The sequence below is a fragment of the Castor canadensis genome, chromosome 8, assembly GCF_047511655.1.
Source record: "Castor canadensis chromosome 8, mCasCan1.hap1v2, whole genome shotgun sequence".
NCBI lineage: Eukaryota > Metazoa > Chordata > Mammalia > Rodentia > Castoridae > Castor > Castor canadensis.
This window is the reverse complement of record NC_133393.1, coordinates 34,792,824-34,811,674: the sequence shown is the minus strand read 5'-3', so window position 1 is coordinate 34,811,674 and position 18,851 is coordinate 34,792,824. Positions and strand designations below refer to the sequence as shown.

The window sequence follows — 18,851 nt, the reverse complement described above, 5'->3', positions numbered from 1 at the left end:
TTTGAATAAATTCAGTCCTGCATTATTAAGTATAGCTGAAGAGTATGTGTTTTTTTCACACAGAGGGTAATGCTTTTTTTAAAACCCAATAGAATATATTTTTTAATCACTATTGCAGAGTTAGACACAAACCCTTTTGAAAATAAACTCTCAACATCTCCTCTTAAGAATCAGTAAACTGATGCTAGCATTTTGAATATGATGGACTTAGAGGCTCTTGTTTTCTGTGCTATCCTCGTCTCTGACACACATTCCTATGTCATGGCCCTATTTCATTATAGAATGGCATTGTGGAGTAAGGATGGTATTAAATTTTGATGTTATTGCTATTATTACTGTTAACTGTTTGCAGCATAAGTATGCCCGGTTTTTTAATTCCAGCATCTACAGGGCCAGAAAACAGAAGAACGCATAAACAGTCAGGAAAATTGCTGTATACCCTGGAGACCCAGCATCACTTGCTCTGCCTGTTGTGAATGATGAATCAAATGGAAAGGTTATCATTTTCATTAGCTAGGAAAGAACAAGACCATACTTTTCTCCAAGTGTAATTGCAGTGGTTCACTGGCAACATTACACTGTAGTAATTAGTCTAAAGGTGTATGTGAGGGCAGGCTTTTGCACAGACACTAGAAATATTATTTCAGAGTTTAAGGTCACAGCCTTGTGTTTAACATGTTCCAGGCAGCTTAGGAGGGGAAAAAAACTAATTTGACTGGAGCTAAAGAAAGACATTTGACATTTCCCAGAGTCGTGCATTCAAAAATCAGTCAGGTAGAAAAAAATTGTATTTTATTATCTACAATAAAAAGAAAAAAAACTTAGCTGCAGAAGTAGCATGTCAGAATATTTTATAGGATAAACAGAGATAAAATTCAAGTTTATTAGACTGTGGTGTAAATAATTAAAGAACTTTTGATATGTGAATTTTAATCTCCGTTCTTTCAAAGACCAAAAAATGAACAGGAAAAGGTGACTTGGAACTTTTCAGGGGAAGCAAAATAATTTCTTTACCACCTTATAACCATTTTCAAGCAATAAATGCTTTTCTCACACAGGTTCTCAAATATATTTTATATATGTATATGTATGTATCTGACCTCTGTGATTTTTTTCATTATAGCAGTCAAATTGAAATACTAAAATTTTTCTAGCCCAATACTTCAGAGATTGACATTATTTTCCAGAGCCACATCTTGGGTTTTCAAAGTTAAAATGAAGGGAAGAAGAAAAGGAAAAAGTAGTGAAGAAAAAAAATAAACTTTATACAAAGCTTATATTTAAAATCATATATGAGTATAAGAGAAACCTTTTGCTTTTTCTAATATAAAGAATACTTATACAAGTAACATTTCTTACTGAGTTAAAGGTATTAGCCCAAATACCTAATGTCTTTGTTTAATTTGGGTAGCATCTGCCTTTCTTCAAACAATTCTTTTCTGTTTCTCCTTTAAATCCTTATATAGCCTTGTAGGATATTGTTTGTTTTGGGACAAATGGGAAAGAGTGTACTTGATCGAGCATTCATTCAGCAACCAAGTTCTGTTGGAAACCGCTGCTTTCTTTAATGCAAGTGTGTGTTGTCCACATTCTCTGGACCATATGGTTAGAACCGATGTTTCTCACAACTTGAGGCACTTGGGAAATTTTAAGCTAGATGTGACACAAATGACAGCTAGCTGATTATGTAACACACTGAAAAACCTACCCAGAAATTGGATTTTAAAAACATTGCTTTTGGTTTGTCACAGATGTTTCTCTATACAAGGAAAAGTCATAACCTGCAGAATTAGATCCATGATGTTGTAAGTTTTCTACAGTTAGCAATTAAATAGGAGGCATAGAGCAGGGGAACAGTTCAAAGTTTTCCTTTTCTTCTCTCTGCCACTGTCACTGAGCAATCACCTTGGTTCCCTCTCTGAAATCAGAGAGATTGCTAAACCCCCTCCAAGTTCTCACTATTTGTCTCACTTTCTTTGTTTAGAGGAATAAAGTCTTTATTTTCTGACTTTGTGCTTAAAAAAAAAAAAAAAAAGCTTAGGAGCTTCTCTCACCTCTTCTCACCAAGGCCCAGCCAGCTGTGCCACACTCATCAGGCCAGAGCCACGTTGCTCAGCAGCCCGGGAGATCTTCAGTCTCACATGGTCTCACGCAGATTTTTCTGTACTTTCCTTCAGTTTGGTGACCCACTCTGTGAAACAGGATAGTTTTACAAGACTATTTTACAATTCCCTTTTCACAAAATGGCTTTTTATGCTAAAGCTAAGATGGATTAAATTGAAGTTTTGTACATCCTAGGAAAAATTACTTTCTCCACTGAGATTTGATAAATAAATTATAATGTATACTTAGCTTGTTAAAACAGGTACCAAGACTTCCAAAAGAACATCCATAGAGTTAGGTAAAGGAACAATAGGTCAGAATTATCTCTTGCTTCAGAGAGTAAGAACTAGGTTATTTTTTTGACAGATCCTCTAAACCTTAAAGCTTTGTACAGGGGAACTGAGTTTCACATAAAAATGCTACAACAGGGGCTTTGATTCCCAAGCCAACCTCTTCAGTTCTGAGTTGTTATGGACATTAAGTAAGCATTTGATCTTGTCAAGTATAAAATTGTATACTTATAAAACAAATAAGAGGGAAAAGAGGCGTCTTTCTTAGGATTGGAAAAAATCGGGGCAGGGGAGCTTTGTTGAAATTCTAACAGGCTTTAAGGAAACTTCAGGTCACTCTGTAACCTTTTGTGAGATTTGGTGGGGATTAAAGGCCAACCTGTTTAAATGCAGCAAGAAAATGGCCATGATTTGTAAGGGCTCTAAGCATACCTTTACCGCAAGAAAAAAGAGACAGCCTCGATTGGTTGATGGATTGCTTTGGTGGTACTTGGGTTCACACTTGTGAGGCAGGTACTCTACTGCTTGAGCCACACCTCCTGCTGGAGAGAGCCTGAATGTAGAGGATAAAATTTCCTTCACCTGGTTCCCAGGAACCCTTGTGGTCATACAGCCCCAAACCTACATACCTACCATGAATGATGACTTGTAAAACTTTGGATGGAAAAGTTTTAAACAGTATAACCCACTTCCTCTTCAGCTCTTCTCTCTTCCATCTCACTTCTACCCAGTGTTTAGATGAGGAAAGTGAAGACCCAAGGCATAGTTACTGTTCTTCCATCTTGAAAATAATCCATCCTGGCCCATGTCCTCCTCCCCACTTTCCTATCCACATATCTGGTGTTTGCTATTTTTGAAAACCCTCTTTCATTTCCTCATCTTTGGGTGCTCCTGCTTCTGACCATTCCTTTCTTTCTGTCCTTGAATCTCACAGTTCTCTGAAAGCAACCTTCTAGAACATTCTGTGGATTTGTGATGACAGCTACAGTTTAATCATCTCTGCTGAACAATCATATTGTGCTACCAGTCATGAAGTTTATGAAAACCATGATTTTCAGCTTCACTTATTTTTGCAGGATTTTGTTTGACTGTTTTCCAAAGTGATGCAACCTTGCATTCCTGAGGGTGGGTGTGACTCAGGCAAGGTTCAATAAGGGATAGAGAAGTGCCTGTAGAAGTGTTTGAATCTCAGCAGAGGGTCAGCTGGGACACAGTGTACTCTTCATTCTGTAAGACAGGTTCTGGTCCCTTCTGGTGGGTTAGCTCTGCCCCTAGCACAATAGGTCATTGAGAAGTGTGGTCTTAAGTGGCTGAAGGATGTCTATAGCTTGACCCTTTCCTCCAGAAGCCCTGCTTTTTCCCTCTGGGACTGGGACTTCCTTACTCTAACATCAGAGGCACTCTCAGGACATGACACATAGGGCTGATTACTGTATATCTTGATTACAAGAGCCTTTAACTACACTGGGTTATCAAGTGGAGTTCAGGAGGCAACAAGCGGAAAGTATAGAGGGAGTTGGTTCATTTAAAAAAGGGGACTTGAGGGCCAAGTACGCAATTCAGTGGCAGAATGCTTACCTAGCATATGTGAGACCTTGGATTCCATTCTATCCCCAATAGCAACAATGAAAAAAAAAAAGATGTGAGGTTTATGTACATTTGCTTTGCTTAGCCCACAAGTTTCTTTATTGTCACCAAGGCATAGTTGACACCACCTTCTATAACTTCCTATACGTTTAAGATTAAGATTATTTGAAATAGTTCATTCACTTCACAGTTGTACTTGATATTCACTTCAACTTCATAAAAATATTGAGAGCTTTCATTATTTTTAATATAGTTTTTAGGAACTAGGTATGGATTGCAGCAGCTTTTGGTTTGAACCAAACCAAAAGCTGTCTACTTTTCACTTTTGCTCAATGTCCTTTGGAAACTTTAAGGCTTCTTCCATGCTGAGAGTACAAACAAGGTAACTGGAAACGTGTTTGCCACCATAGCAGTTCTCCTGAGCCCCTTTGGCAAATGAGAGTTAAATACTGACCTACAAATAGTTCTGTGGTGATTTTTGGGAAGCCTGGGCCTCTTCTGCATAAACATAGCTAGTCTTTCTGACTCTATGTATACATTTTACTGTCATCGTTATTATTTCCAGATGAAATAGAATAGCCCAGAACTGTGGCTACAACTGTTCACATGAATTCTCACTTGAGCAGAAAAGCAGCATAGGCCGTTAGTGGCTGCACATCCTCACATTGTTGTTAATTTCCTGAAAACTTAATGTTAGAGCAAGTGTAATTGCAGATTTCCTTAAGAACCATTGACAGATACTTGTCCTGAGTCATAAGCAACTCACTGTGAACTGTGTGCAAACATTCCCAAAATTTCCTCTGGAAGAGTTTGCTTTAGGGAAACCCAGTATCCACCAGTCTTTTTTGATTAAATAGAGCCGGGGAGGCTCAACATAGATGTTGGAGGAACTTCCTTTTTAGGCCATTTGAGTTTTTAAAGAGATAATGGTACAGGAATTTTCATTGCTTTTCAGGGACTGAAATAAGTCTTAATAAGAATCATCTCAGAGACCTTACAACCTTTGGCTTAAGGGGTTGCATATTGAATGAGATAGTAAACTAGACAGCAAATTATAGTGTATTTAGGTATTGGCATTATATGGGGGGAGGTTTTTTTTTTTAATTGTTAGGTGGTCTGGTTAGTGCAGCTGTGTTTACATTTCCTAAATGATAACTGCCTGAACATAGTGACAAGTCCCTACAAATGAGAACAGGAATCTCTTAAAAAATCATCCTGCCAATGGGCTTCAGCTTGGGGGATTATATTATCAAGTAACAGTGGCAAAAATAATTCTAGGCACAGTCACTCCATACAGCTGTTTGCTGCATCAGACATTTTGACAACCTTGTTTTTTAAAAAAGCAATTGATACATTAAATGCTGCATTTCACTGTGGAATAAAATTGGAAATGTTAGAATTTTTTTTCTTTTTTTTTTGGTAGTCACGTTTCTCTAACCATCATTTTGGCTGATTTAACATCTTGGTTATTAAAAGTGGGTGCTTAGATTAGAAATGGAGACCTAACTACCATAAATTTGCTTTTTCTTTTGGAAATTAAATAAATGAACATGAAATTGTGGCAAAGAGACAGTTGCTGATGACAGAAAAATGTATATAATAAGTAAATACTTGTGAGAATTCATAACTTCAGAATTCCATGCAACATGTGAAATGTTGAGCTGCAAGGGCCTAATGACTAGTTTTTGGAGGCATTTTCTTTAGTGTTACATCCTTCATAACTCAAATTAATGTTTATTACTATTCTTTCTTATTGCCAAAATATTTTCATGAATTTGGATTAGAAGCAGCTTGTTCTAGCTTGTTTTGCAACTCTGTTTCAAGAAACAGTGATATTTAGATTTTGGTATGTCTTAGAAGCCTTAATTATCTTACTTATGTTGAAGGAAGAAATACGATCAAATTCTGTTTGGTAGTTGTATAAGAAAATAAAGAGTTCATGCTATGCTAATTTTATATTTCCACATAGTTATGTTTCTCAAGAAATGTGAATCACTGAGTTGAACACTGTTAGCTGTGAAATAACTAGCCATCTGCAGTCTACTTTAAATTCAAGAGGACTCTACGGGTTCAGGACACTACCAGGTTGGCATTTATTTTGGAATTCTCGGGTATTTGCCCTTATCTATTTTTCTTCCCCATCTTTCCACAGATTGGTGAAAGACAACAAGTGTTAGTAACAGAAGAATCTTTTGACTCCAAGTTTTATGTTGCGCATAACCGATTCTACGAGCAGGTAAGAAGCACTGCAGGATTTTTGAGCTTTTCTTTGAAGTGAGAAAGAGTTCTGAAAGTTTAAGCAAAGGATATTTACAAGGGGAGAGAATTGAATCAAACCAGCTGTACTAACGTGGGGCTTATCTCTGTGACATATTCTATAGTACAATCAATACAAAGGAAAGAGTGTTTTTAGTGTATTTTAGTCCACATTAATCTGTGACAGGACCAACCTTAGGCTTTTGGGAGTTTGGAGCCAGGCAATTAGCACTGCCAAAATTCTTCCAGCCTGGCAAAGAAGCAGGGAAAGTCCTGTTCAGACGGCAGGAAGGATGTCTGCATGGGCGACATCAGCATGAAGGGCAGGGATTTCCTCTCATGTCACATCATTCCTGCGGTTCCTTTGTTGGGTCAGTTGGTTGGTTTTCCAGTTTTGTTTAGTTTTAGTATTTGGGTTTTTTTTTTTGTTTTTTTTAACTTCTACCTTGATAAAAGTGCTGGGAACAGAGGGGAAAAAAAGACCATTCCTTGGACTGAACTCAAATTGTATGAGCAACTGTGGAGAGCGGTGTGAGGAGTGAACCAGCTTCACTTACAGAGTGTTGGAAGCCATCTCCAGGGGCCCCCTCTTCACTTGGAGAGTGTTGGAGGCCATCGCCTGGAATTCCTTTTTCCCAGCCTGCCATCCCTGCTCATAACTCACCTGCCCAGCCCTACCTGGGCTGATTACTGCTTCAGTATTTAAAATTTCACATCTCCAGGTGGGTAAGCAGTTCAAAAGTGACTAAAGAAAACAGAGTGCCTCCCTCAGGGAAAGACTGGCAAGATGGAACTGCCCTTCTAGCAGGGAGACTCTCAAAGTACTATCAGCATAGTCTTGCATCATTCCAGATTGCATTAATTTTTCTTAATGTCAAATAGGTTTTCATGCTTTTGTGTTCCTTCCTCATCACATGAGAGGTGATTTTTTTTTTTTTTCATGTCATGGCCAGAATTGGGATTTGGAGACTCTTAAGACCAGTGTGAGCACTTCAGATGAGAGATGGGCAAAGGGAGCTGTCTGCCCAAGTTAGAAAGCAGGGGGCCAGTAGCTGAAGAGGCCTCAGCATTGGTGACTCACGTGGAAATCTCAAACTGGGGTGTGGGTCTGGAGGAAACATGGTGGGGAGGAACTTTTCAGTGCCCAGACTAGGCTGCTCTGTTCAGTAACCAATGGAACCTGCAGTGGAGGAAGGCTTCCCAACCCTCCGTGCTTGAGCTCCCTCCCTCTTTCCCATCTCATTAATATACTCCAGAGAGCCATTTTTCCTATGCAGGCCAACCTTCTGCTCAGCCCTGGGGAGGAACATGATTGTATTTTGGTTGCCTCTTCCCTCTCCTTTCCCTTGCCATCTGGGTTTTTGCCTCAGCAGGGAACTTTTTTGCCTTCATTTTAAAGGCAGTGGCATGCCTCATTAGCTGTTTCCTCCAATTTAAAGCAGCCAGGCCTTTTCCAATTATTAAAACCGGAGGGAAAAAAAAAACAGTGAGTCCTTCATTCAGATCAAGGCAGCAGATCAATGAGGTTATTTTCCCCCAGAATAGTACCAAATCTCCCAGGGATAGTTTGCCCTAGAGATGTTCTTATTTTATAAAAACTGATTTAAAAGGGCTTTCAGATCCTGATACTAAAGCTCTTTTAGTTCATTTGCTTGCCATAAGTAATTCACCACCCAGGTGACCTTTTTTCCTATGCTTTGATGAAGGAGGGTACTCAGTGGTCATAAAAACCAAACTCAGAAAGACCAAGACCCAGTTTTACCTCTCAGAGAAATTGGCTGTGGGACTTCTGGCTCTTCTTCTTACCTGACTTTTTGTCTGTACAGCTCAGCCTATCAAAGCTGTCAAAGGAATTATTTTTCTAAATAAGATGAGTTCCAGAGGTGCAGATTATATCTAAATATCAAAGTATTGCTGGATTAGAATTGGTCTATTTATTTTGGATCCTAACTTGAAGAGATTGGCAAGTAGCTACAGTAATAAAATAAGAAGTGTGAGGGAAATTTAATGCTCACAAACTACCTAGAAGTCCCAGTGGATGGAAACGTTTGCTCGAGGTAAACAGTACTTTTATCAGTAATCACTATTGGAAAGAGACCATCTGACAGTTTCCTGTGAACCAGCAAAAATACCCTTCCTACTAGCTGGTTCTAGATGAAGGTAGGCTCAGAGGACTAAAAAACACATGCCTTTTCTACCAGAGCAAAAGAAATGAATGGCAACCAGGGGAGTGATTTAGTGCTAAACACCAACGTATTGTACTATGGAAAGTTTGCTTTTGAATATCTTTCCCAGAAACACGTGTGTGCATACACACACATACACACACACACACACACACACACACACAGACACACACACAGGCCTTCATTTGAAGTGTCTACTCAGATCATTATTCTGACAGATAACTTGGAAGGTATTAAAAGTATATGGTTTTCATCACTATTGTCTCAGTTTTCTTCATTGCATAGGACAGCCAAGAGCAGAATATCAAAGGCCTGTCCAAAAGTGGCTGGCTGATTGCTAGGGATTTCCCAGTCTGCCTTCCACATGCCTTTGGACAACAAGGCATCTGGCACTGGAAGAGCTCTGTCTACAGCTGGTCGCTCCTCCCAGGAAGACCTGCCTGTCCTACAGAATCCCCAGATCCTTGAGCAGCTGGAAGATAGAGCCCACTTTGGATGGGGTCCCAGAATAGGAAAAGGACATTAGGAGACCAACTGAGAAGCCTGAATCAAGTGTGGACTTAAGTTAATAGTGATATGTCAGTTTTGGTTCACTCATTATGACTAATGGAGCATACTAATGTAAGACACTAGTAACAAGGGAAACTGAGTGTGGGATATACAAGAACTCTACTATCTTTGTTATAAAATCTGTAAGTCAAAAACTGTTCTAAGATAAAGTTTATTTTAAAAGTTAAGCCTTCTGAATTTTTTTAAAGGTTTTAGTGCCAAAGAACCCACCATTCATGGGGAAAATGGTCGAAGTGGACATTTATGAATCAGGAAAACATTTTATGAAAGGGCAGCCAGTATCGGATGCCAGGGTATACACACCATCCATCAGCAAACCATTAGCAAAGGGAGAAGTGTCAGGTTTAACACAGGTAAGTGGAAGATGCTTTCTTCTCACCCTACTAGTAAAATAGCAGCTGTGGAAGCAGTGATTCCAGACCATGTTTCTGTAATCATTTATAGTTCTCTTTTTATGTATGCTGAGGCTTTAATTCTTTCTGACAGATTGAAATCTGAATTAGAAAGATGCATTTTTGCTGTTGCCTGTAGCTTCGCTTCTCTGCCTTTAAAGGGAATAAGCTATTTCTGCTTCCAGGGTAAAAGCCATTATTTTCAGGTAAGAGACTTAACACCAAACATGATCTGATCCAGTATGTTTGTGCATGGTAGATCCTGAGTGGAAGGGGTGAGGAATGGAATGTTTTCTTGCCCACATAGCTGTTTATAATAAAGTAAAAATCTATATAGTTAAACAGGCATTAAGCCATGTCATATATGTAGTATGGTGCTTTTCACTAGGGTATTAGCTGGATATCTACTTTAGTCATGTAGAGTGAAAATTAAACATTATTTTCTTTCTATAAAAAAGTAACCTGACCCCTATCTTATACCTTGGTAAATATGGCTGTTTGCCAAGGTCTCTCTTACATTTCATTGAGCTACAGTTGTAAAAGCTGATGGAGTGTGAAATGAAAATGTGTATCACATTTCTAAGCATCATTTGATGTCCTTTCTCTAACACATTGTTAAGTGCTCCAAAAAAAAAAAAGTATATAGCAATGACTTAACATACGGAAGAAAGATAACTGATATTTATCTGGCCATGTAATTCCGAAATTGTTTTAATCTGTGGATAGCTTTTTCTTCAAATGAATTTCAAGGGCATGTTAATTAAAATCACAGAAGTATAGCTTTACTTTGGGAATAGTGACACAGGGAGTAGTATTACCCGTGTTCTCAGTGATGGTGATACTGGACTCTTGAATCCAGCAGGAGTGGTACCTCACCTGAACTTGATAGGTGACAAATCGGTAAGAACAGCTTTCTGTCCCCTGTGGAGTACCTTTTGTCAACACCCCAACAAGGGAGTCATCTTGCTAAAACTGGAGAAGCATAATCACTAACGTTTGCATTATTTTTAAAAGATCTTATTTGGAGGATAAGTTGAGATGGATGGCCTGGAAACAGCAGTAATCTAACAATGAAATTATACTGCTAAAGATTTGGCTCTTGATATAGCTAATGCTTTCAAAATTTTTTCAAGGCAGCTGGTTAATCTTTTTTATTTTTCCTTTTATTACATAGTGTGTTTTATGAGATTTGTTGTTATTATTATTATTATTATTATTATTATTATTATTATTATTATTTTGCAGTGCTGGGGACTGAAACCAGGGCCTCATGCATGCTAAGTGAGCACACCAACTGAACTACATCCCCCGCCCTACATGGTTGATTTTAAATTGCCACAGTAAAAAGGATTTCAAAAAAATTATTGTTTCAAAGGTCCTGCCTCATTTAAAACATCATCACTAATAATCTCTAAGTAAGGAAAGGTAGCATCCTCCTAATAGTTTCTTACCCAGAATATTTTTTTCTGAAAGATCAGCCCTATTTAAATTTGCTTGGGTAGACTTTTCTCCTCTTTCTCCTTCTTCCTAGCCTACCAAATAATGTCATCAGTTCTGTTGGCAGAACTACTCTGTGTGGCCCACAGCCCTAGATAGGATGAGGACAAAGGCCAGGTGGCTGCTGGCCTGCCTCAGCTTTTAGAAATAGATTCTCATCACATGCATGAAGCCAAAAGGCTAGGAACTTTGACGTGCGTATTTGCATTAAGAGAAACATTAGGCATGTCTTTTATCACCATTTGTGACTTTCTATAAATTTATTAAAAATGCTTTTACTACTCATTTTTATTTGTCAGGTTTAAAGACATGCCAAATCTGCTGGAATCAAAAGGCCCTATTAGTGAATTTGTCTCAGTAGTGCATGTGTTTTTTTCTGAAAATAGAATCAAAACAAATTAAGCAGGAAAAAAAGAACTTCTGTTAGTACAAGATTTTGAAGGAGATGATAGATGTTGTAGTTATGTCTCAGGCATTTTGAGCTCTTTGAGAGCTTGTTTGGAGGTTCTAGCAGGGGAGCGCAGCTACTCGTATACCCTTGACCGAAGAACGGTCCTCCTCTATCGGGGATGGTCGTCCTCTTCGACCGAGCGCGCAGCTTCGGGAGGGACGCACATGGAGCGGTGAGGGAGGAAGGGGACACCCGCCTAGCCAGCCAGATCAGCCGAATCAACCCTGGCAATCAATGGGGTGACAGATGTCGCAGCCAGATCGCCCTCACATCCATTTTGAGCTCTTTGATAGCAGATGAATATGCTGGAACTCTGGAATGGTGAAATCTGTTTAATTAGCTTGTAGTGGTAGTGCATGCTTGTAATCCCAGAACTTGGGAGGAAGCCTGAGGCAGGAAGAACAGACTCAGATGACTACCTCAGTGCAAGAACTTTCTTTGTTAATGAAGTGAACATAGTCATGCAGTGTATGTTGTGCTTGGCAGGGGTGAGCACATGTTTCTCCATTAAGATGATCTGTTCAGTTCCAAAGAACCAATCCCTTCAGAACTTCTAGCTTTTCTGAGTTTTCTTGGCTTTTCCTGAGTTTTTCTGGAATGATAACCCCTCTCTGTAGACCTTGTAAGGAACTCTAGACAGCCCAAAGCATCTAAAACATTACACTATATTCAAAACTTTTCTCTAATAAATGCATTTCATGATTAAGAATTTTATGATCATTCTCTAAGCATTTAGCCCTAGCTTTGGACTTATGCTGTCTCACCTTAGGTCCTGTTGACCTCTTCTGATGAGACAGGTGAGAGGGATACCAGACTCAGGAAGAAGCCAGGCCAGGAGACAAGAGTCTGTATTATAGTATTCTGGCTCTTGTAATGTGGATTTGGTGACCTTTCATACATTGCCAGGGTCCACAAACCTAGGTTGTCTCGTGTAAAATGGTAGTGAGTAATGACCATTAGGGAGCCTTCTAGCTCTAAGATTCAAAGATTGAACTATTTCATTCATTTGACAAAATGAACTGAATGTCTACCTGCTAGCAGGACTTTGAATTACATAAATGTTAATATCAGGCCTTGTTATTTTCAAATAGAAATAAGTAGATGCCCATAACATGGCAGAAAAGGAAAAGTACAACAAAGTGAAAAGGTTACTGTCCTCTAGGAAATTATACTCTAATGGAAAAGGCATATAAATTTTTTTTTCTTGTGGTACTGGGAATGAAACTCAGAGAGGTCCTCTCATATCGTAGGCAAGTGCTTTACCACCGAGCTACAACCCAACCCTTATTTAATATTATTTTATTTTTAATCAGAATCTCAATAAGTTGCTGAGGCTGGCCTCAAACTCACTATCCTCCTGCCACAGCCTCCTGAGTAGGTGAGATTGCATACATCTCAGCTAAAAACATCTTTTTATTATTACACACTTCCTCTTTTCCATTTGATTAGAGGAAGAGAAGGAGAGAATAGGAAGGAGAGACAAAATTAGCCTGATAATTTCTAGGGGAGATGGGAGCCAAAATGCCACCTTCAATTTAATAAATATTTTTTTAAAATATGATTAATTTCAGAAAAAGTTTATGTCAGGCATCCTAGAGCTCAAAGGGAGAAATTTAAATCAAAGGAAGCTTAGATTGTGACATTTCCTGTGGGGTGAGTGAGTGTGCTGGGGGCTTTCTTCTCAGGATGAAAGAAAGGACAAGGGAACTAGAGGACACACACATTTTCATAGAAGTTCTAGGACAAGTTCTCAAAGTGTGCTTCCCAGGCTGGCAGTGTCAGCATTATCTTGGAACTTGTGAGAAATGTAAATTCTCAGCCCCACCCCAGGGCTCCTGAGTCAGACACTGGGAGTAGGACTCAGTGATCTACTTTTGTTTTGTTTTGTTTTGTTTTGTTTTGTTTTACTTTGTTTTGAGACAGGGTCTCACCTAGTTGCCCAGGCTTGCCTGGAACTCCCCATCCTCCTGCCTCTGCCTCCCAAGTGCAGGGATTACAGGCATGCACCAGCACACCCAGTGTCTGATCTGCTTTTTAACAGTTTCTCTGGTGACATTGATACACATTGAAGATTGAGACCCACTTTTTAGGACAATGATTCTTAAGCCAGGAAGGAGTGTTTGACATTTATAGGAGCAATTTTAATAATTTATTGTAATTAATAACACCAGGCTTTCCTAGCACCAGTAGCAGAAACTGCAGTTGAACATCTGAAGAAAACCTAGGGGTAGACAAGCCTAATGTCACTCACACCAAATCCACAGCCACTCAATAGGATAGAAAATTACCTGTAAGCCATCATCAAAGAGGAGGGTCAGTTTTTTTCATTTAGCTCTGTTGAAATCTATTCATGAATTTTCAAGAACATACAAAAATAAAGAGTATAATTAATCCACACACCTATTACCCACCTGTAATAGCTGTCAACTCACAGCCATCTTGTGTCATCTGTGTCCCTATCTACCTCTCTATCCCTATCCTGATTATTTGTAAGAAAATAAATCCCTTTTATCATTTTATCTAGAAACAGATCAGTAAAGTCTCCCAAAGAGAAATATTTCTTTTAAAAACAATCATAATACATTATTAAGTCTCAAAATAATTATCCTTAATTGCCATTGGCTAAACATTCCATGCCTTCTGCTAAGATCCCAAGCCAGCAATTACAGAGAGATTATTCTGGACCAAGTACCATGCCAAATATCCTAAATTAGTTCATGTCATCCTCAGAACCCAGTGAGGAAGGGATTTTCTTTTTTTTTTTTTTTCTTTGAAATTAAGATTTTTATGTAATGAATGTTAGATCCACAGCAATGCCAGCATAAGATTAAATTAAGTAAAACTTAAAATTAATCATACTCTTGAAATTAAACTTTCTTAAGCCACTGTAGCACTAGATGTATTTCTTAATATAAATTTAGAGAAACTTAAGACAGGAATGTGACACACACCTGTAATTCAAGCTGTATGAGCGGTGGAGGTTTGAAGATCACCATCAAAGGTCAGCCCAGACAAAAACCACAGGACCCTACCTGTAAAATAAACTAAAGCAAAAACACTAAGGGTGTGGCTCGAGTAGAGCACTTGCCTACCAAGTAGCCCACCAGCAGGCTACTGCCCCATTTCATCCTTATGCCCTTTCCCATTCTCTCTTTTGCCTTTCTGATACACCGTCCTAGTCTTGCCCTGTGGAGGAAGGGATTTTCATTGTCCTGATGTCACAGGTCTGAGCATCAGTAGATTTAGTAATATACTTCATAGGCATGTATGAAAATAAAATAGTGAACCCCAGTAAAACTTGTTTGAAGGGTGGGAGGATAAAAAGGAGTAATGGAGGGGGTGAGTTTGATCAAAGTATATGCATATGTGAAAACACCACAATGAAACCCCTTTGTATAATTAATGTATACTAATTTAAAAAAAAAAACAGAAAGTAGACCGTAAATAACTTATCCAGATTCAAAATTAGAATTAGAGGCAGGGAAAGGAATGCCAGGGTTTATATCCAGGACTTACCAACATTCAAACCTCTTTTTTTTTTTTTTTGCGCAATACTAAGGTTTGAACTCAGGGCCTCATGCTTCTGTTATTTTTTGATAGGGTCTTTATGTTCAGGCCAGCCTGGATTGCCATCCTCCTATTTGTACTTCCCTGTATAGCTGGGATGACAGGTGAATGCCACTGCATCCAGCCTTTGATTAAGATGGGATCTTGTGCACTTTTTGCCCAGGCTGGTCTCTAACTGCAATTTCTGCCTCCAAAGTAGCTAGGATTACAAGCTTGAGCCACTACACCTGGCTGTTTGGGGGCTATAATTATAATAATTATATTATATACCTAATATAAAAATTGTCATTGTAACAATTTTTAAGTGGATAAATAGTATAAAATACACTCACAGTGTTAAGCAACCAGTCTCCAGAACTCTTCATGTTGCAAAACCATGTTGTCATTAGACAGTAACTCCCCATTTGGCTGCGTCAGCCTCTGGTAACTTCTAACTAACTTTCTGCCTCTATGAACTTGACTACTTTAGGTACTTGATGTAAGCAGAATCACACTGAGTTTGTCATTTTGTAACTTGCTTATTTCAGTTAACATAATCTCAGATTTCATCAGTAATGTAGCATGTCAGAATTTCCTTCTTCTTGAGAGCTGAATATCCATTGTATTCTTTTTTTAATTGTTAATCTAATTTTTAAAATAGTCTTATTACATTTTTAGTTAGTGTATGCTAATAACACAAGGAGGTTTCATATGGTAATTAAATACACACATATAATATACTTTGAACAAGTTCACTCTTCATTGTATCCCTGTTTTTCTCTCCCTCCTCCCCTTTTTTTTAAACAGTGTTTGGTGGATTTCATTAAGTTGTCTTTGAATATATACATGTAGTGTAATTTGATCCTCTTTACCCCTCAGTATCCTTACCTTTCCTCCTCCCTCTTCCCATTGGTCCCCTTCCCAGACCATCCCCCTTTCACAGTCATGTCCCATTATCATCATTTCAGGTCTAAGTTCCACAAATTAGTGAGAATATGCAATATTTGACTTTTTGAGCTTTGCTTATTTCATTCAATATGATGATCTATTTTCCTGCAAATGACAGATTTCGTTTTTCTTTATGGCTGAATAATATTGCATAGGATGTGTGTGGGTATGTGTGTGTGTGTGTGTGTGTGTGTGTGTACACGTACCATATTTTCTTTATCCATTCATCAGTTGTTGGGAGCTTGAGACATTCCACAGTTTGGTTCTTGTGAACAGAGCTGCACATGGGTGTGCAGGTATCTCTCTTGTATATTGATTTACACTCCTTTGGTTATATGCCCAAGAATGGTATGGTAGGGTCATGAAGTTGGTCTATTTTTAGTTTTTCATGAGCCTCCATACTGATTTCCATGGTGGTTGTACTAGTTTATATTCCCACCAATAGAATATAGGGTTTCTTTTTCCCCACATCCTCCCCAGCATTTGTTGTTTTCTTGATGATTGCCAATCTGAGTAGGGAGAGATGGAATCTTAGTGTAGTTTTGACCTGCATTTCCTCCATGGCTAAGGATCTTGAATGTTGCTTTATGTATTTACTAGCCCTTTTGAATTTCTTTTTGTGAGAACTGTTCGATTTGTTTGCCCGTTTATTAGATTATTTGTTCTTTGCTATTTAGTTTCTTGAGCTCTTTGTACATTCTGAATATTAATCCTTTATATGTTGACTAGCTGATAAGGATTGTCTTCCATCCTGTGGGTTTTCTCTTGATTCTGGTAATTGCTCCTTTTGATGTGCAAAAAACATTAAATTTGATGCAGCCCCATTTGTCAGTTCTTTCTATTATTTCCTGGGCAATCGGTGTCCTATGCAGAAAATAAATACCAGTGCCTATTTTTTCCAGTAGTAGTTTCAAAGTTTCAGGTCTTAGGTTAAGATCTATCATCCATTTGGAAGTTGATTTTTGTACAGAGTGAGAGACAGGGGTCTAGTTTCAGTTTTCTGCATACAGATAAACAGTTTTCCCAGCACCACTTATTGAACAGGCTCTTTTTTTCTAGTGTATTTTTTGAGTCCTTTGTCAATGATCAGATGACTGTAGGGTGTGGTTTTATATCTGGGTCTTCTGTTGTAATAATTTTGGTGTCTGTTTTTGTGCCAGTACCATCCTATCTCTGTTACTATGGCTTTGCAGTATAATTTGAAGTCTGAAATTGTGATACTTCCAGCGTTACTCTTTAAGTTCAGTATGACTTTTGCTATCCAGGATCTTTTATGCTTCCATACGAATATTAGAATTGATTTTTCTATTCTGCAAAGAATGACTTTGGTGTTTGGAAGCAAGTCCTTGCTCTTGGTTCTTTTGGGTATTTATTCAAAAGTTGGACTGCTGGATTTTATGGTTATTCTGTTTAAAAATTTTGAGGGACCACTGTTTTCCATAGCAACTGTACCATTTTACATTTCTACCAATAGTGCACAAGGATTCCAATTTCTCTACTTCTTTGTCAACTCTTAGATTCTGTGATTTTGATAGTAGCCATTGTGATGGGTGTGGGCCAAGCCTGTGTTTTTAAGTGCAGGTCCACACTGCCTTTCCCTCTTTAGTTGCAGGGGTCTCATTTGATAACTTCTGAATAGTAATTCCTTCTTATATATCAGAATGAGCTTACATTGGATACAAGAAGAGATAGAGGCAAAAAATGATGAGAAAATGGACGGTAGTTATCATCTTCTGTGTGTGTTCAGTTAAAAATGGTATTAGAGTGGTATGTCCGCCTCAGGAAGACAAGAGAATATGAAAAGTGCTGCCGCCTGTCTCATTAAAGGCTAACTAGCTTTGCTGCTGTTATACTTTCTCCTTGTATGGACCATCTTATAACAAATCACTTGAATCTTACCATTTCCCAAATGATATTTAAGAAGTCAGAGCTGTTCTGTGCCTGGTAGCAGATAGGAAAAAAACATTTTTGCCTCTTATTTTAAGCTTATAAACACAAAGCCTTGTTGCAAAGGTTTTGTCTTTTTGAGTTCATTCCTAGTGGTAGAATTGGTTTCAAAAAAGAGGTGGGTGGCTTTGTGAAAGAGCTATAGGATTTGAGTCTGTTGAGTTTGTGTTCAAACTACAGTGATGATTCCTGTGATGTTATACAGTTTACTTCCTTGAATCACTGTGTCTTTATTTATAAAATCGAAATAACAACTGATTCACAGAGGATTAAATTAGATAATGTGGACAAAGTGCCTGATGTATAGTAGGTGTGTTAAATACACAATGAAAGGACCCTTAAGTATAGCTTTAGAAAGTAGGAATTTCCTGACTTTGTTTTGTTTTGCTTACTTTAATTTTAAAGTACTTTGCTTCAGTTGATTTTTACTATAGAGCACAGTATAGCAATTAAGAATATAGATTCTGGATTCAGATTACCATTCTACCATTAATGGAAAATATGACCTTGGAAAGAGTCATTATCTCTCCACCTCAGCTCTCTCCTCTGCAGATGGGGTTGATGGTAACACCTGCTTCATAGGATACACACAAAATGGCTTAGCAGTCACTAAATGTTGCCTACTATTACTAGTACCATTATTCGTAATACATGCTAAAACGCTATTTCACTTTAACTGACAAAGGTAAAAATTGCACATTATGTAATCATTTTGAATGCATTATTGATCATTGATTTCTGACAAAATGGCAAGTGAAGCCAGATCAACTTATGAAGCTCCTCCACATAATGAGAATGACAAATTAATGAAAGGGCATTCTGTTACAGTCCTTTAGCACTGGTTGTTCCTGCCAACACTTCTTCCTCTCCTCCTTTTCCTTTTTAAAGGAGAATACTCTAGAATGGAGGCCTGACCCTTCCATGCTGTTTCTTACAAGTTAAAGAAAGGCTGCTCTTCGGTGCCTGACTGCCACCTGTTTCTCATCTGTTGGGACTTTGATCCTAATAATGGGTTCACTTGGGTGGTTAGATAGCTTAGCACCAGTACGGCCCGCTGCTTTTGGAAAGGAAGCAGAAG

At 38.3% G+C, this 18,851-nt stretch overlaps 1 protein-coding gene across 6 annotated transcripts in view; it reads left to right on the top strand.

The window, feature by feature from the left end:
- The window catches only part of Cdkal1 (CDKAL1 threonylcarbamoyladenosine tRNA methylthiotransferase), a 615,415-nt gene that overhangs the window by 562,959 nt on the left and 33,605 nt on the right, over positions 1-18,851 (top strand). For 4 of the 6 annotated variants that reach the window (XR_012450736.1, XM_074082797.1, XM_074082795.1 and 1 more), the window contains 2 exons: positions 6,133-6,216; positions 9,181-9,345. Coding sequence is in view for 5 of the 6 variants with exons in the window: in XM_074082797.1 (XP_073938898.1) it covers positions 6,133-6,216; positions 9,181-9,345 (249 nt within the window). In the remaining variant the exon portion in view is untranslated. Of the gene's footprint in view, positions 1-6,132; positions 6,217-9,180; positions 9,346-9,478; positions 9,506-18,851 lie in introns of those variants that run through there. The other 2 variants (XM_074082799.1, XM_074082798.1) reach the window with 2 other exon arrangements.